Source organism: Schistocerca piceifrons, chromosome X (genome assembly GCF_021461385.2).
Source record: "Schistocerca piceifrons isolate TAMUIC-IGC-003096 chromosome X, iqSchPice1.1, whole genome shotgun sequence".
Lineage (NCBI taxonomy): Eukaryota > Metazoa > Arthropoda > Insecta > Orthoptera > Acrididae > Schistocerca > Schistocerca piceifrons.
In genome coordinates, this window is record NC_060149.1 from 411462730 (window position 1) to 411481594 (window position 18865).

The 18865-nt window shown below is 40.2% G+C and overlaps 1 protein-coding gene across 1 annotated transcript in view; it reads left to right on the plus strand.

Moving 5' to 3' along the window:
• Positions 1-18865, plus strand: part of LOC124721530 (protein purity of essence) — a 482247-nt gene that overhangs the window by 295884 nt on the left and 167498 nt on the right. The window contains exon 47 of the mRNA XM_047246550.1: positions 11636-11767. Within this exon, the coding sequence (XP_047102506.1) occupies positions 11636-11767 (132 nt within the window). The remainder of the gene's footprint in view (positions 1-11635; positions 11768-18865) is intronic.

Genomic DNA, 18865 nt, shown 5'->3' on the forward strand with positions numbered 1-18865 from the left:
ACAAATACCCGAGTGTAAAACTTTTTAGGGATGTGAAATGGAATGATCACATAGCTTCAGTTCTGGGTATAGCAGCTGGTAGACTTAAGTTTATGGCATAATAGTGGGGAAATGCAATCAATCTACAAAGGAGACTGCTTACAAATCACTCGTTCGATCGGTTGTAGAATATCGTTCAAGTGTGTGGGACCTACTCCAGATAGTACTAACAGGAGATATTGAATGTCTACAGAGAAGAGCACACAAATGGTCACAGGTTTGTTTGATCCATAGGAGAGTGTCAGAGAGCTACTGAAGAAACTGCACTGTGGAAGACTCTTTAAGATACCCATAAACTATCCCAAGAAAATCTAGTAACAAAATTTGAACAACTGACTTTATATGATGATTCTAGGAATATCTTACAACCCCCTACATATTGTTCACATGGGGATCCTGAGGATAAGATCAGAGTAATTACTGCATGCACAGAGGGATTCAGTCAGTCATTCTTTCTGCACTCCTTACGAGAATGGACTAGGAAGGAAAACCCTAATAACTGATGCAATGGGATGTACCAGCTGCCATGCACCTCACAATGGTTTGCAGATTGTAGATGTAGGTGATAGAACATGCATTGAACCAACTTGGATGTTTACTCCACCCCAGTACCAATAACCAGGATAGCAAGGGCCAGTTGCAATAATTGGGAACCAGCTTGCCTCGGGAGAGGATGTCCCGACTTTGATTCTCTTCAGTGTATGTATCCAGACCAGATGGGTCACAGTGTTCTACCAGTAAGTGGTCTTAAACTGCCAAGTTCTTCGTAAATTTGACTCGATTTTGTAATCACTGAAATAACGTCGCATACCCTCTCACTTTGCAAAATTCTGTTTCATTTCCTTGTCTGTTCTGGGTGCATCACTTTCTTTTGATGGGCAGTGTATTTTAGTGATGTACATTAGTAATGTATTTAGTAAATCTATCTGTAATTCACAAATTTTGTCAACTGAAAAATGACACCTACACATTAACTTAAGAAATGCTACTACTAAAGTTAAATAGCACTAGGGCAAGGGGAAAATTGCTCGGCCTGGCACAACATTCTTTCTGTTCTGTTGATGCCATCAAGTAGGAGAGCATTCAGGGAAGTAGAATGATCAAGGTATACGTTAACAAAAGGCAAATGAATCATGGAAACTTAATCAGTACACTGTTAACTTCAAACCATCACTATTCCACTTAATGTTATTTGTCATTATGCCAGTAAATTCAAATTAGAAAGAAAGCTGCTACTTTGAAGAAGAAGAAGAAGAAGAAGAAGAAGAAGGGGAATAAAGAAAAAGGGCTGCTGCTTTTGCACTACACAGCTGCTTTTTATCTTCCATTGGTAGCTTAATTTCTATCAGTTACATTGGTATTTCAGGATAAATAAGTGACCTATAACTGTAAATAGTGTCCTGTTCATAGCATACTGCTGTTTTCTATGTGGGTAACAGAACTTTTCAATCCACAAATGTAGCTACTCAGATAATTTCTAAAAAGAGTGGCTAGTGAGGTATGTTTTTAATTTTCGTATTTCTTGCTTTATGTTGGTTGGGAGCTTGTTCAGTACCTTTGTTCCAGAGTACGTATCTTCACTCTGAACCCTTGACAAGGGTCAAAGAGTAAATGAAAATTATTTTTGTGTTTTCTGATTGTATGGGTCATGGCATAATTGAAACAGACCATTAAGGAATAAACATCTTGGAAAGGGAGTGTGGGAATTCAGAGATCATTAGAAAGGCCTCTGCAAGAAGTGTACTTAATACAGTATTCTAACTGCTTGCTTCTGCTGAATAGATACTTTATTTACCTTAGGTGAGGTGCCTCAAAGGATAATGTCATAAGATGACAAGGAGTGAAAATATGCAAAAGAAATCAACACTTGTGTCTGTATCTCAACACAGTGAGGTATACCATTAAGGGCAAAAAATGCATGGATTCCATTTTAACTTGTTTTCCACCTGGATCTCAAGGGTTTCATTTAATTATAACTATTAATGCCTGTTTGATAGGAGCAAGTCATTATTACTTGTTTGAAATCATAAACTATGAGTCTTCGCGAGATGAAGACTTTTGACTGTTTACTATGAAGATTAGATCATCATTAATATATGTTAAAAACGGGTAGTACCAGTACTGATCTTTCTGGTACCCCATATTTTATGTTCCCTGTTTTTGAGGATAGTTTCATTCCTGTGACATGTTAGTGTGGTTATCTGCTTTCTGTTCTGGTGAGACTTTTATCTGTACAAAAGGAATTCCATTAATGCCATATAGTGCTGTAGTTTCCCAAATAGAATTTTGTAATCCACACAAAGGCTTTGGCAACATCATATAATACACCAGTGGGATATTTTTTAGCTTGCCAGGTCTTGTGAGGTCTTGAACTGCATTATCTGTGGAGAATTCGTGACAAAAGTCACACCGAGAAGCAGTTTACAAATTGTGCTCCAACTAATCTGTCAGTGTTTTATCATAGGACACTTTCTCAAAAACCTTTTGAAAAGACTGGGTGGAATTAAACGGGTCTGTTACCAGTTATGGTATGCTTACCAGTATCTTGTGTTGCCCTATAATTTAAATGGCAACTTAATCTGTAGAATAGCTTTACTTACACAATTTTTGGAAAAAAAGTCAGCAGTGCTAAAACCAATTTAAAAAGAAGCCAATTGATTTTGTGTGCGGATTTGTTGTTGTGCATGAGTCATGTTCACACCACAAATGAAATGTGAAATTGATTTCATCTATCAAAAAGGTTATGGAGAGTCTTTTCTGCCATGGAAAAGTGATTCTTCTTATTGATTACATCACAAAAAAAAAAAAACTTGCAAATACTGTACAAGCCCGTTGTGTCAACCAGGTTAAAAATTACAGTGGAAGCGGACTGAATCACAAAATAAAGTGTTGCCTTTCTTCAGATGTCTGCCTAAAGTATGTTGTGGCACTGGAAAAAGAAAGATTTGAAGTTAAATTGTTCGAACAGTCACTTTGACTACCACATTTGATATTTTCAAGAATACACTTGTTTCACACACAAAGAAATTTGTGGATAAGAAAAAAAGTTGAGTACAGTAAAGAGGTTATTACAGCTATATTGTATGAAAGTTGTGGTAGAATGTAAAAAATGAATTGATCGTATGGCATTGTTGGCCCGGTAGGCCCCATCCATGGAAGTTCAGCCACCGGGTTGCAAGTCTTTATGTCAGGTGACGCCATATTGGGCGACTTGCACATTGGTGGTGGTGGTGATGAAAGGATGAAGATGACAACACAACGCCCAGTCCATGAGCGGAGAAAATCTTCAATCCGACTGGGAATCAAATCTGGGCCCACTGCGTGCTAGACAAACATGTTACCATTCAGCTAAGCAGGCGGACAGTAGAATGTAAAAGAGACTACTCACAGAAAAGCAGAAACATTGATGTGTCTAGAGTCACATACAAAAAGAAAGAAAACATGCTAGCTTTTGTAGTAATCCATTTTCAAGCCAAAATACAAACAGAAAAACACTCTCGTGCCTATGCTCCAATATGTCTCTGGCTGGACACACAATACCAGAACTGAATTTCAGCAGGTGGACTAGGTTGGGGTGGGGGTTTGGGTTGGTTGGGTATGGGGAGGGGGGGGGGGAGAGGAGAATTGCAGAGAGAGGGGTAAAGAGTGGGTGGCTAGGAACTTTGAGGGAACCAGCCAGTTTGCCGCCTAGGAATGTGGAAGGGAGGGATGGCAGGTGCATGGGTTAGCCATATGATGCACAGTTGTCGGAGTGGTGCATGATGGGATAACTTGGGGATGTGAATTGAAAGGGGTTGACAGGCAGAGGGGGGGGGGGGGGGGGGAAGCTCTTGGTTGTGGTGGGTGGAGGCTTTGAGGGCAGTGGGTTACTGGAGGTTGAGGTCAGGACAATTACAGGAGTGAGGATGTGTTGCAAGGATAACTACCATCTGCATAGTTAAGAGAATCTAGAAAGATCCAGATGGCTCCGGTTGTGAAGCAGCCATTAAAATTGAGAATCTTGTGCTCAGCTGTTTCACTGGGTGGTCAGTTTTCCTCTTGCCAACAATTTGACTAGTTGGCAGTCATACCGTCATAAAAAGCTGTGCAGTATTTGCAGCAGAGTTGGTATATGATATGGGTGCTTTCACAGGTGGCCCAGCTTCTGATGGGGTAGGATAAACGAACCTGTGACTGGGCTTCTGTGGGGAATGGTGTGTGGGTGAGTTGGGCATTTCTTCCACAGGGATCATAGTAGATGTTTATAGTAGGAATGGCATAGAGGTGGACTAGGATGTTGTGAAGGTTGGGTGAGCTGGGAAACACCACTTTATAGGATGCTTGGTAAGGAGCTTGGGTAGGATGTCCCTCATTTCAGGGCATGGTGAGGGATAATCAAAGTCCTGTCAAAGGATACAGTTCAGTTGCTCCAGTCCAGGTTGGTATTAGGCGACAAGGGGGAAAAGGGTGCTCCTTCATGCTTTCTTTTTGCGTTGTGTGATGATTGGTGGTGTGTGAGGGTATGACACACAGGAAATTTCTTTGTTGTCCGGGGGGGGGGGGGGGGGGGGGGGGGTAGTGTGTGCCTGTGGCCTGTGAAGGGCTCCATGTGGCCTTCAGTATCATGGGCAAGGGAGTTCTTGTTACTGCAAATGCACCGCCCAGGGGTGGCCAGGCTGTGTGGGAGGGATGTTTTGGAGTGGAAGGGATGGCAGCTGTCAAAATGCAGGGGTTGTAGGTGGTTGGTGGGTTTAATGTGGGCAGATGTGTGGATGGGGCCATCACAAGGGTCAGTAAAGTGAAGTCGTATGGCATGAATAGTTGGGAGACTTCCCAGAACAGGTTCAAATGCCACATTAGAAAGGTTTTTCCCATCCTCTATGCCCACAGGCACCTTTCCTTTGTGAAGTACGAGAGCTATGTGTATTATTGTTGATGACTGCTATTTTGTGTGTGTGTGTGTGTGTGTGTGTGTTTTTGTTGAGATGATGAGAGAAGGTAGAGGGTGACCGGTAGTACATGACAATGGTGTCACGTGCTCTCATTCCACAAGATACTGTGGAGACATTTGGAATTTAATCAGGGGCATTGGTGCAAAGACTGGAGTTCAGGGTCTTCACCCCACCACCCGTATGATCCCCTATGCCATAAAGGCAAAGGGGAAATTGTCGACAGTGGATGGTGTGCACAGTCAGTCATGCATGCAAGTCTCGGCCACACCTGACAGTGCTTAACTTTGGTAATCCAATGAGAACCAATTTATCCAACTTGGTGTGGTCGTTGACATCTGAGAGGTGGAGGTCAACATTCAGGAAGGTGGCATGTTGAGTCTACCCGATGAAGCATATGGGAGAGAAAGTGTAGGGTTTTTGAAGAAATAAGGATAGGATGTCTTGGTACAGAGTCCAGATCATGAAGATATCATCAAGAAACATGAAACAGACTAGGGGTTCGGAGTTTTGGGAGGCTTCAAAAGTTCCCTCCAGATGGCCATGGCTCATAAAGAGGTTTGCAAAGGGGGGTGCCATGTAAGTGCCCAGGGCTGTGCAGAGGATTTGTTTAAATATCTTCCCTTCAGAGGAAAAGTAGTTGTATGTAAGTGTGTAGTTGATAAGACGTATATAGAATGAGATTGCAGGTTTGGAGTCTGAAGGTCATTGGGAGAGTAAGTGTTCATTAGTGGCAAGCCCATGGGCATGAGGGAGGTTGGTATATAGTGAGGTGGCATCAACAGTGACAAATGGGGATCCAGGAGATAAAGGGGTGGGGATGGTGGAGAGTGAGTGAAGGAAGTGGTTAGTGTCTTCGATATGTGTTGCTAGGATTTGGGGAACTGGTTTGGAGGTGTTGGTCAACAAGAGTGGAAAGTTGTTCAGTGACAGCACAATATCCCACTACAGTGGGGGGTCCAGGACTGTTGGATTTATGGATTTTGGGAAGCATGTAGAATGTGAGTACACAGGTTGTCATTGGGGTGAGGTTACGAGTGTTTTTCCCCCTTGACACCCAGTATCAACATGGACAGAAATAGCTGAACCTTACCATTCATCAGGGCTTTGATTATCTCTCATCATGCCCTGAAATGGAACATCCTATCTAAGACCCTTCCCAAGCCTCCTAAAATGCTGTTCCATTGCCCACCCAACCTACGCAATGTCCTAGTCCATCCCTATTCCACCCTCACTTCCAACTCCTTGCCATAAGGGTTGTATTCCTGTGGAAGACAAAGGTGCAAGATCTGCCCAATTCACCAACCCAGCACTTCATACTCCAGTCTCATCACAGGCTTATCCTACCCCAACAGATACTGAGTCGTATCATATACCAACTTTGCTACCAACGCTGAACAGCTTTTTGTACTGATATGACTACTAACCAGCTGTCCACCAGGATGAAACTCCACCACCAAACTGTTGCCAAGAACAAAGTTGCACACCTGGTGTCACAACATGCAGCTGTGCATAAAAGGCACAATTTCAATGGCTGCTACACAACACAGGCCTTGTGAATCTTTTCCTCTACCACCAGTTTCTCTGAACTAGGCAGATGGAAGTTATCCTTGTAACACAGCCTTCACTCCTGTAATCATCCAGGCCTTCACCTCCGGTAACCCACTGTTTCCACACCCACCCCTTTCTCCATCCTGTCACTCCTTCTGAATTCATGTCCGCACATCAGCTTCAGCGTGTGCTGCTCCACATTGGCTCTGACAACTATGCATCACATGCCTGTTCTGTGTACCTGCTACCCCTCCCTACCACATTTGTATCTGACAAAGCAGCTGCCTCCCTCAGAGCCACTAGTCGCACAGCCCCTACCACTCTTCCTGTGTTCCGCATCTCTCCCCTTCTACCCACCTGACACAAACCTCATAAGAACATAGTCCACCTGCCAAAATGTAGCTGTGGTACTGTGCATCCAGCCAGTGCCAGTTAGGAGCATAGGCATGTGTGTTTGTAGTCTAGCACAAAAAAGGATTACTTTCAAAACTAGCAAGTTTTCTTTCTTTTTGCGTGTCCTTGTTGATGACTCAATGCTTCTGCTTTTCAGTGAGTGGTTTCCTTCACTCCTCCTTCACTCCTGAAGTTATTACAACCATAGATATGTATTATGCAGACATTCCAGAATTCCACTTCAGGGATAGAATATACTCATTGGAGAAAGTGTCAAGTAAAAGGGGATAATATCTGAAAACAAGTGTGTTATTGACTTTAAAAGAATAGTCTTATGATGGGCTAATAAATTTTCCCATGGTTCATGCAGCAATATTTGATATTTTTGTGACATGCAAGTTCGCTTACCGTATAAATCATTACATCTTAATAGGAAAAATGAGTTTACACAATAACTGTTGCAGAAAATGATTTTCCTTTCGGTATACAAGCAGCAGAGCTAGTCCGTATTTTGCAGTTGGCACATATATTATGAATAGAGTGCTAAATGATAATGCTTATTTAAAAAAAAAAAAGAAAAGAAAGAGCTCCAGATGCCATCCCAACTTGAGTTATGTTTCAGGGAGTGAGTGAGAACAGCTATATGCTACATGTAGTAATATATGGTTCGGAGTTAATATGTAGGCCCCAGAATGTGGTATACTCTGTTACAAGATCTTAAAAGCTCTCATTGCATGAAACCATGCTGTAGAAATAGTATTTGGTGATAACTAATGCTGATCTTGTAGACATCTCTTTAAAGTGTATCTTGAACAAGAAAGTTTCACAAGTTCAGTAAATAACATTATTTAACTTCAGAAAATTCAGGGAGCAATAAGCAGCAGTAAAACCTGGGCAGAGGATATTATCAAGTTTTCCCAGTGCACTACGTGCAAACTTAAAGCATATTAGAAGTTTGTTCGTCACTGTGTATTCAGTCCATATCAAAACCTTTTAGCTGAGTCTATATTCTTTTTTGAAACCCTCTCTCCCTTGCCATATCCCCATTTCCCCTCTCTGGTACACGTACCATTTGTGTACTTCTCAGTATCAACAAACATAGGCATCGAAGACAACTTTTTGTGGCTTCCACTGAAAGGATTTCCCTGATCATTGACAAGTCACCTTTGATGAATTGGCTGCAAGGAGCCAAACCTATTACATCTTTCCTCATAAGCTGCTGTAAAAATCGTGGGCTAATGATTAAGACATACTATCCTTATTTCACCAAAACCTTATTATCAGTCCAATCTATTTAATTGGGTTCGATTTTGCATTCTAAGCTACCTCAATAGACTATATCCACAATCTGTATCATAACTTATTTAAAATGTCTGTCATTCATCAACCTACCATCAAAAGTAGTTTATCACCTTTTACATATTAAAAATTTACAAGTTTACTTGAAAATCTTTCAGAGATGTTTATGAGCAGGAACTGCCTTACAAATATGGCTCACAAAAGCTGCTTCTGTGCCATATCATCCTATAAGGGGCAAACAAAAAGTATCCATTCAAAGGATTCACAGTCCAGAGTCAGTATGCCAATGAGGCAGGCATCCCACCGCCGTACCAGGTTGAATATATCTGTTTGGTAAAACACAATGTCCTGCCGTGTGAAGAAGTTGCAGCTGCTTGCTACACATCCTCATTTGACAGGAATTGTCAACCCTTCAAAGGCCTTTTGTAAGGGACTGAAGGTATGATGATCACATGGAAAGAGATCAAGACAACAGGGCAGATGTATGAGTGTCTCCCACTGGAGTTGACATAAGTTTTGCATTTCGTTACTGGATGATGCTAGCCTCCCACATCAACTGGTGTTTTATGTGGAATCGCTTTTCCACATTACCACATGCGCATCAGGAAGACATAAATGCAACACTAATCCCTCCACTACATGTTGCTGCTTATATACCTGCATCTGAGTCATGCTATGTTGAATCTACGCTGCAGCAACACCCTCAAACAAACCCTTTTCAATCACCCCTTATACAATATAAGTACTCCCACTAACCCTCTAACCAGGCCCATCTTCATCATTACAGATTACCATTCTGGGTGGGAACATTTAAATCCCAATACCCCATGAAAGAGAGAACTATCTTTTACAATGCCTAGACATCCTGATCGAAATTGTTTCTATTCACTCCAAAGTATCTTTCCACTTCTACCAATTCACAAAGTATCCTTGTCCATTGTTATGCCTGTTGCGATCCCAGACTGTACCTATGTGTAAGACCAAACCACGAGACCTATCCTATGTATTTACATATTGCATACAGTTCCGAACTTATCACTGGTGTAACCTATCCTTTAAGATACAAGGCCACTTTAAAAGTAATTGTAGCCCGTGAGTGTGTTCACACACACGCACACACACGCACACGCGCGCGCGCGCGCCAGCCAGCCACCATATTACCAACCTGCAATACCCTTAAATACACTTGTGGAAGCTGTTCTTGCTCATGTATGCGCGCGCCACAATATTACCAACCTGCAATACTCTTAAATACACTTGTGGAAGCTGTTCTTGCTCATGTATCCTAATTCTCCCCCATTGCTCACCTCACCTGTATATACACTGAGGTAACAAAAGTAATAGGATATTTCCTAACATAGTATTGGACGTCCTTTTGATGGGTGTAGTGCAGCAACATGACTTGGCATAGTCTACAAACCGGTTGTGAACAATTGTGGCCCAGTGACATGTTTGGGAATGTGAAGTCTATGAATGATTGCTAATGGTCTCCAAGTAGACAAACATAACCATTTTCAGTCAATAACTGGTTCAGCTGAACCAGCGGACCCAGTACATTCCATGTAAACACAGCCTACACCATTATGGAGCCATCACCAGCTTGCACAGTGCCTTGTTGACAACTTGGGTCCATGGCTTTGTGGGGCCTGTGCCCCACTCAAACCCATCCATCAGCTGTCACCAACTGAAATCTGGATTTGTCTGACTAGGCTATTGTTTTCCAGTCACATGGCGTCCAACCGATTGTCTAGAGTCCAGGAGAGACACTGCAGGCGATGTTGTGCTGTTGTCCCTCATTGATTTCTGCAGTTGTTTCATGCAGTGTTGCTTGTCTGTTAGCACTGACAACTGTATGTAAACACAGCTGCTTTCTGTCATTACGTGAAGGCCGTTGGCCACTGCATTGTCCACAGTGAGAGGTAATGCCCAAATTTGGTATTCTTAGCACACTGTTGACTATGTAGACCTTGAAATATTGAATTCCCTAACAATTTCCAAAATGGAATGTCCCATGCATCTAACTCCAACTACCATTCCACATTCAATGTCTGTTAATTCCCACTGTGTGGCTATAGTCACATGGGAAACCTTTTCACATGACTCACCGAATACAAATGACAACTCCATCAATGCACTGCCCTTTTATATCTTGTGTACTTGACAATACCACCATCTTTGTGTGTACATGTCGATATTCGATGACTTTTTTGTCACCTCAAAGTACATTCCATTGTAGTTACGTCACAGCATTTAGAAAAAGAGAGGGAGTGCTACATGTTAAGTAGTTATATATCTTCTGAAAATGAGTTATGTTCTACATAGGAGTGTTTTCGTATTTGTGTTAGTATCCGTATCATTAAGAAACTGTCTCAGAACCCAGTACCAGTTGCAGGTTGCATATGTAATGGCTTCCAGAGACAGAAATTTGATTTTCAATATTTTGCATAATTATTGAGTGTATTAAAAAATTTAAAATGCAGTCAAATCTACACATTAAGAGGTATAATGCTAGGTTAAAAGCTTAATACAGTAAGTATATGTCTTCAGGCAGCATAATTCATGGTATGCAAATACCTGGACTTCAGTCATTTAGTATTTTAGAATGAGAGCACTTAGCAATTTCTTACAAGCTACACACACACACACACACACACACACACACACACACACACACACGATGAGAGGGAAAAGTTATTACTACTTCATTTTTGCTGTTCATACAGTAAAACTTCAGGATCAGACATGACGTTTTAATTTATTACTTTTCTTTACTACTGACTTCTTGCAACACAGTTTGCAGACAGTACCCACAAACAAAACTGAATGTACCTGCAAAATTATACCATTGTACAACACATAGTTCAGGAGATATGACATCATAAACATTGAAATGCAAGAAAAATTTGCTTTTCCTTATAATAGAGCCCAAATTGCTCAGTCTATATTCCTCTGGTGTTCCATAATGAGAGCACTTAGTGACTTCCAAAAATCTTCAAGCATAACTGACATTTGAATCTGTTTTATACATGGGAGCTCAATTCTTTAAAGAATCAGTCATTTATTATTTCTACACTAACGTCTATACTTGATTATGGTCAGCATCTGCTCATATATCTACTCTTGTAGAATAACCCATAAAGTAACTCATATCATAATCACAGTACATAGTGCCAGTTATTGGGGATAGAGAATAATTTTATATATGTTTATGTTTAACAAGTTGTATACTTGATTTGTTACATTCGCAATGCTAGGAACTTTTGATTATTTGTGGATGATCCAACATTTTTGTCAAATAAATTTTGTAATAGTTACTGTGTTCATTTGTTAATAATTACTGGGAAGTTGAGTCTACTGTTGTTTTTATTTTTTCCATGTCTTCCCATTGTCATACAAGGTCAGAACATATACTTCTTCCATTGCAGGTGGTCTCACTGTCACAGAAGTTACATATGAAAAGTCGCCAGGATCTGTACAGTCACAAGAACGCACACAGCAGGAGCAGGCCGAGGCTATAGAGCCTCCAGAACCGACTGTCAGCTTGGCTCCCGAACCGAGTGAGTGCTGTATCTAGATTATTTTATTACCATGCCATGTTATTCATGTTGTGGACCTCTCTGACAAGGCTTATCCCATGACAAGACCTGCTGCGTGGCAGAACACAAAGTGTAAGTTGTCTTAAACTGTGGGATAGTTTTTGAAATATACTTTCTTGTTCTTTAAAATTATAGGTCATCAAAGAAAATTAATATACTTTTTCTTCATGTTGTATCGTAATTTTCATGATGCAGTGAAACACGAGGCAATTAATGACAACATTTTCTTTCTAACTTCTTTAACCACAAAGAAAAAATCGGAGGAACTTTTTATAAGATTTATAACAGTTTTTTCCCCAAAATACATAGAAGATTTGATACAGATATTTTACAATGTGCTGACAAACACATCTTTAATTAATGACTGTGTTTAATATCAAAGATTATTACACAGCAGTTCTGTTGTGAAGTTAAGTCTTGAATTTGTTTGCTGTGTTAATTTGTATTGAAAGCCCTAAATGTTATTACCCCTTTTACCCCTTTCTTTCCAAATGAAAGTCATTTCATGATCCCATACATTTCACAGTAATTTGATACTTATCAGTAGTGTTACTTAATAATTCATTTCTTACATAGTCCTGCTTTGTTGTCTTTAAATTCACTCATATTCAACTGAAATTGCTCATCTGTGGATAATATTTCATTCAAAAACTATCGATTCAGAAGGAATTTAGGTCTCCATTCCTTCTGAAGTGAATGTCGTCATACTGTGCTTTTGGTGAACCTCCTGTACATGTTTCTATCCATGTAGATGAATCGCACCAAAATAAATAGTTTGCTTATTTTCATCTCAGTTGATATAGGTGATATAGGGTGAAAGGGACCCCTCACCTAATAGTAGAAGCACTGTATCATTGACACGTGAAAGAGAATTAAAACTTTGCTAGTTTTTGCACAAATCCTTTGTGCTGGGGAAGGGGGGTGGGGTGGGGTGGGGTGGGGGGGGGGGAGAGAGAGAGAGAGAGAGAGAGAGAGAGAGAGAGAGAGAGAGAGAGAGACCTCCCCTCTGAAGCTATATTGTGTTGGTAAGTCAAACGCACAATTGGCATACCCATCATCAGCATTTTTATCTTTCCTTGGAAAAATGAAATTGTTGTATGTGGTGTAGTTAGTGGTATTAGGTGCCTCCTTCCAGTTGTCTTCATAACATTTAATTATTAATGGTTTAACATCCAAGCTATGATGTGCATTCTTTAAAAAATTTATACTTGAGAAGAAAATAGTGTTCAGTACTGTTGTCACAGTCATTGGTGTAACATATCACTGAAGAGCGTTGTCTACTGTGTCAAATGTGTCTGAATCAGTGGCACTTTTTGCTTGTGTCATGATATATGTCTTCTGAAATCACCAGCTTTTGCTATTGTGGTAACTTTATTCCCTGATGTGGTGTATCGTCTCATTGTTTGAAACTAACACAGTAGTTTTCTTTGCTTATAGAGGTATCTGTATGTTAAGGCTTTTCACAACTTACGGCAGATTCCTTGTATAAAAAGGGGGGGTGGGGGGGTGGAGCCACAATGCAGTTAGTAAATATATATATTTTGCAGGGAGGTTTTGGAGCATTATAGCTCCATTTTCAATTCAAGAAGAGTCTGCTAAATAAACTTGTTTAGTACCTGCATGATGAAATTATTCTACACATACAGTATAAACCCTATTTTACGTTTCTACCTTTTTTTTACTTTTGTATCTCTCCCATCAAATGTTTAGAATGTTAATTCACACTTGATTTTGTGTTAACAAATTTATAACTTTCCCATGAATCATGCTTTAAGAAACAATGTCTGTGGAGAAAAATGATGCTATCATGGCATTGGCCTTCAAGTACTGTTTACAAATGTTACACAGTTAAGTTTAGATGCCATGACACTCTGCTCAGCAGATCTGAATAGGTAAGATTCAAACCAGTTCATTACCTCCTGCCACTTCAAAGTTCTACTCACCTTGGTGGCTGATAGGAGTAGCTAGGTTTGTTCAAGTAATGGTATTATGACTGATCACAACCATTTTCAACTGCTTTTACTCTGCATATGCAACTGTATGATCGTTATGATTTCTCAAATGCATATTTCACATGGTGTTTTGCCACTTTTGTGTTTCTTGCATTGCTCAAGTGTTTCTGGTTTAAATAATGAAGCACTGCACAAGTTACATATTTTTTCATGCTTAGCAAAACAGGTTTTGAGAATTTATTCTCGTAGTCAGATGCAAATATTTATGTAAGTATTTTTTGTGAATTGTTCGCACACAAATAACATGAGTGATGGTTTGTGTATGTGTGGTTTTCTGCATAATGGAGGAGGCATAGTACTGTATAACCTCAAATTGATGACTGCTGCAGTGCAGGAGAAGCAGAACAGCACATCTGCAAACATCACAAAAAATTCTTGTGTAAATATTTGTGCTTGACAGTGAGAATAAATTCTTTATATATGTCACACTAAACATGAAAAATATGTAACTGGTGCAGTGTGTGATCATTTAAATAATGAATGACACAACTGCAGGCTTTCTAAAAACATTGATTATGATGAGTGAAATTAAGTTGAACATTTGTGTGTCCCAAACAGATAGCCACTTCCACTTTCTTTAGTGGCTAAACATAACACAAAATTCAGATAACCTTTACTGGATGATAATAAAAAAAGTCCCTGATGAGTATTTTAATGCCTATCATGCACATGTATCATACATAAACTACAAAAATGCAAGGGGGATCTTGCACATAATGCTCATTGCTTAAAAAGTTGTTTCCTATATTTTACATTTTCCTGCATTTCACTCAATTCTTTGAAGTCGTGCACTCAGATTTTTTATTATTCATATTGACAAAAAGGTTCTCTCTCACTCTTTAGATTCCTTGATGCAGTAGAGATGCTTGCCCTCAAATCCACCTGTTAAAATGTTATTTAATAGTTTTGCAGAGAACATATTGTTTAGAACTTCTTTGTACTCAAATAGAGAGATTTTATGATATGCTCTCCAGTGAAACAGTGCTGAAAGATAATTATATATAGACAGACACACACACACACACACACACACACACACACACACACACACACACACACACACATACACCAAGATAACCACTGAAACAAGACTACTAGATGGAAAAGGGGTGGTGAATATCAGCTCAATAAAGAAGAAGAACTAGTACATTTTTGTGTGTAAAAATATTTTAAATATACTTACTGGGACTTGTTTTTGTCAACATTTGTGTAAGAAAATATTGTTGGGTTGTAAGAGAGAGGGTTGGGGTATAAAGGAAGCTGGGAAACTGTTAACTGTATAATAGTGGGAGTAAACGTATTTCTGGCAGACTAAAATTGTGGATCAGACTAGGGTTCAAATCCGATAATCTGGAGTTTTGTGGGCAGTGCTGTTCCAAGCTAAGCTACCCAGGCATGACTACCAACATGCCCTGGAGGCTTCACTTTGGTTCTTACAATACAGCACTATTTATTTCATTTACTCCCAAAATAATTTTCATCACACTCAGTATAGCTTTCCTCACTATTAACTTTCTTTGGCTTTCACTTTCTCAGCTGAGCATCCACTTTTGAAGAGGGTCAAAATTATTTTGTGCACACTCAGGTCTACAGAGAGCAGTCTCAAAACCGTGCTAAGTCTACTGCAGCTAAGTTGTCAGTACCAGTTTTGAGTAATATTGTGCAATGAATGATCCAACAGTTTGGTCTCAATATTAGATGAATCACTTTCCAATATAGAGCGAGCATGCATTTCACTTCCAAATGAGATTTAAATACGACATATGTCAACACTTCTCATTTAGTGAAAAAAGCAACCACTGTATTTTTCTTGACAATTAGGACTTAAAGAAAACAAGTTTTGTGTTTTTAGCCTTGAACACACATTCCGGTTTTCGTTCCCAACAGTGATTCAGGTTCCCTACCCAGATCGACTATTGATTTGTACTCAGATCGTAGCTTGTTGCCACGAGGGGTTCCACTGCAGGTGCAGACATATCGCGTGGGCCCATTCACTGATGCAAGTGTGCCAATAAATACAATATCCTGAGACCATCCAGTCAGTTCTGCTAGTTCATTGAAGACAATATTATAAAAAGGTTGGTTGCCACTGATTATATAGCTGAGATGCTGAGTCACAGAGAGGCACAGCAAAAAGACTGTCAAACAAAGCTTTCAGCCTGTTTTGCCGAAAACTTGGTTTGACAATCTTTTTGTTGTGCCTATCTGTGACTGCATGTCCGCTATATGCTGAGTAACATCTATACTTCCATAATATTGTCATTATTCCATCCCGTATTTTCCATGGCTTATTGAAGACTTAGATACACACCATTGATTAATAGTGTGTTTGATCTTGCCTGTGTAATGTTTTGATTCACATTTGTGTACGCTTACGATGACTTTCACTATGCTCTGGACTTCATTTTTGGCTAGACATTCACGTCATGAACTCCACAGTCATTGACCTCAGGAACCGTCTTTCCACCGGTCTCTGCATTAGTGCCATTGCGAAGGATTGTAAACTTTGTTCTACTTACACGGAGTGTGATAAAATATTGGTGACAAGGACTTTTACTCTGCAACTATCTAGTGAAGCATGGTCCTCAAGTTTCTACAGTTGTGGGAGTAGTGGTTGCAGCTACGACAACAACAGCTGCAACAACAGCAAGAAAAGCAGTGAAAATTCTAGAAACAGGAACAGTTGTGAGAAGAACAGCAGTGGAAATTCAGACAGCAATAACATAAATTGTTTTTAAAACTACTGCAAAGCCAACAACAGCCTAAAGCTAAAACTTCATCACCTCCCACTCTGCCATTCGCTTGCTCCAACAAGGCAGACGAGTGTTTGGAGGTCTGTTTATGTCAGTTTTTCCTTCACTGCAAGGCAAGTAAAATAACTGACGCAGAACCGTAGAATGCACTCTTATAGTCTTCTAGCAATAATATGTACAAAGTGATGAAGCAGCTCCACCCACTCTACACCCCAGCAGTTTGAGATTTCCTGATGTTTGTGGTTTGCTGACTATTACGGTCACCAAACCCACATAGTCGAAGCGAGGCTCAAATTTAACAAATGTGTTAAGCACCATAAACAAACAAATAGAGCATGGGCTGCTGACTTGCAAGGTTTCACACAGAGGTGTAATTATTTTTCCCTATAAACGTTGTGGTCAATCATATGCAAACTCCTTAATCCATGATGATGATATACATCTCTCTCCTGATAGAGAAGTAAGAAAGAAGGCTTTAGAGTCATCTCATCCAACCCAGAACAATTTTCTAAAAATTGCCAAACCTTAAGAAGTAACCGCATAAGCTCAAGCTATGTTTTATGTTACTTCTTGTGTCAACTTTGTTAGCAGTATTGGTTGCCGTGGTGCTCCATGATCAAGTGAGAACTTCCAGTCAACGTCATCATCCAGTTTACCAAACACGTGTTCATTTTGTATTCCAAAGACACGGGTTTCTGAGTAGTTATTGCAGTAGTTTGCGATTCACCGATCTCATTATTGCTAGATGCCCAAAAACAGAAGAACTTTTGTTTGCTGTTGGTGTACCCCAAAGCAAGCTGAGGCTCATACGTCAGTTTCCTTCCTGCTGTTGTTGAAGGCACCCAGAGGAGTTTGTGCCATCAAATTGTGTACCAATTGCAGCCCACAGCATCAGTGGAGTCACTGCTCTTTCTGTGACATAACCTGGTTTGCATGCTGAAATCCAGGGCATCTACAAATGTTTGCCTCAGTGGTGTGCAACAAAAAAAAATTACCATTGGTACACTGCATGCCAGTGCTCATAGCAGTTGCAGATGGGATGCAGAAGCACATGCTGCAGCTTGAAACTAATGAAGCAATGACAGATTTGCAGTTGGACAAGAGTGGCCATGTGACTGATGAACGTGGACAGGTATCGGTGCATCGGCTGCCCATAGCTTTGGTACCCTCAACACAGAGTAGTGATGCACAATGGTCAGTTGATCCCATTGCAGGGTCAGCTTTTAGTCCAACCTTATGTAGCTCAGCAACTAACACTGCTGGTAGTCAGCTCGTGGATGACAACTAACATTTTTTACTTAGACGCTTATGCACTTTTTGGTTTCCAAATTCCTGATCAACGGTTCTCAAAACTTAGTACATTATGTGTGTAGTATAAGCAGCTGCTTGAGCTTACATTAGGGTGTGCAACAGGTCTCCAAGTCTCTGTATACTTCAAGCAGTTGGCAGTGCATAAGTTTTGCAGAGCACATCTAATGCCTTTCGCCATGCGCAATCAAGTTGAAGCTGAACTAGATAGATTGCAAACTATGGGAGTAATATCCCTAGTATTGTCTAGCCAGTGGGCAATGCTTATGGTTTTAGTTAAGAAACCCGATGGATCACTTAGAATTTTTGTTGATTTTAAGTCTACTATTAGTGCTCAAGCAAATGTTATCTGTATCCAGTTCCCATGCTGAGGGCCATTATTTTTCAAAGATAGATCTCGCTGTCACATTCTTTCAGGTGTGTATAGGTGATTCAGATGAAACAGTTTTAAGGGGATAATATGCCATTCGGCTTGTATCATTATAACAGGTTGCAATTTTGGGCTCAAAGCTCTCCCGTGATATTTCAGAAATGCCTGTCTTAATTATTTAGATGACTTGCTGATTACCAGGGTCATGTGGGAGCAGAATCTGTGTAGTCTACAGATTTTGTTTGAGCTGATCCAGGTCCATGATATTTGTTGTCACCTCAACTATTGTAGTTTCTGTGAACCAAATGAAAAGTACGTAGGATGTGTATTAAGTAAAGATGGGCTCACACCCTCACAGGATCATGTGGGTGCAATCGCTCTTTTACTGGCTCCTAAGGACCTGAAAGAACTTCAGTCATTCCAGAGGAAATGAATTGTTATGCGACATTTATTCCCAACGTTGCCCAGATTTCCAATCCACTTTATCAATTGAGTAAAAATGGTGTGTAATTTGTGTGACCAGAAACTTACCAGAGGAATTTCATGCAACTTAAAAAGAACCTTATGTTGATCCCATGTTCAGCAACGTTCCATCCTTGCAAATGCTAAACGCTTG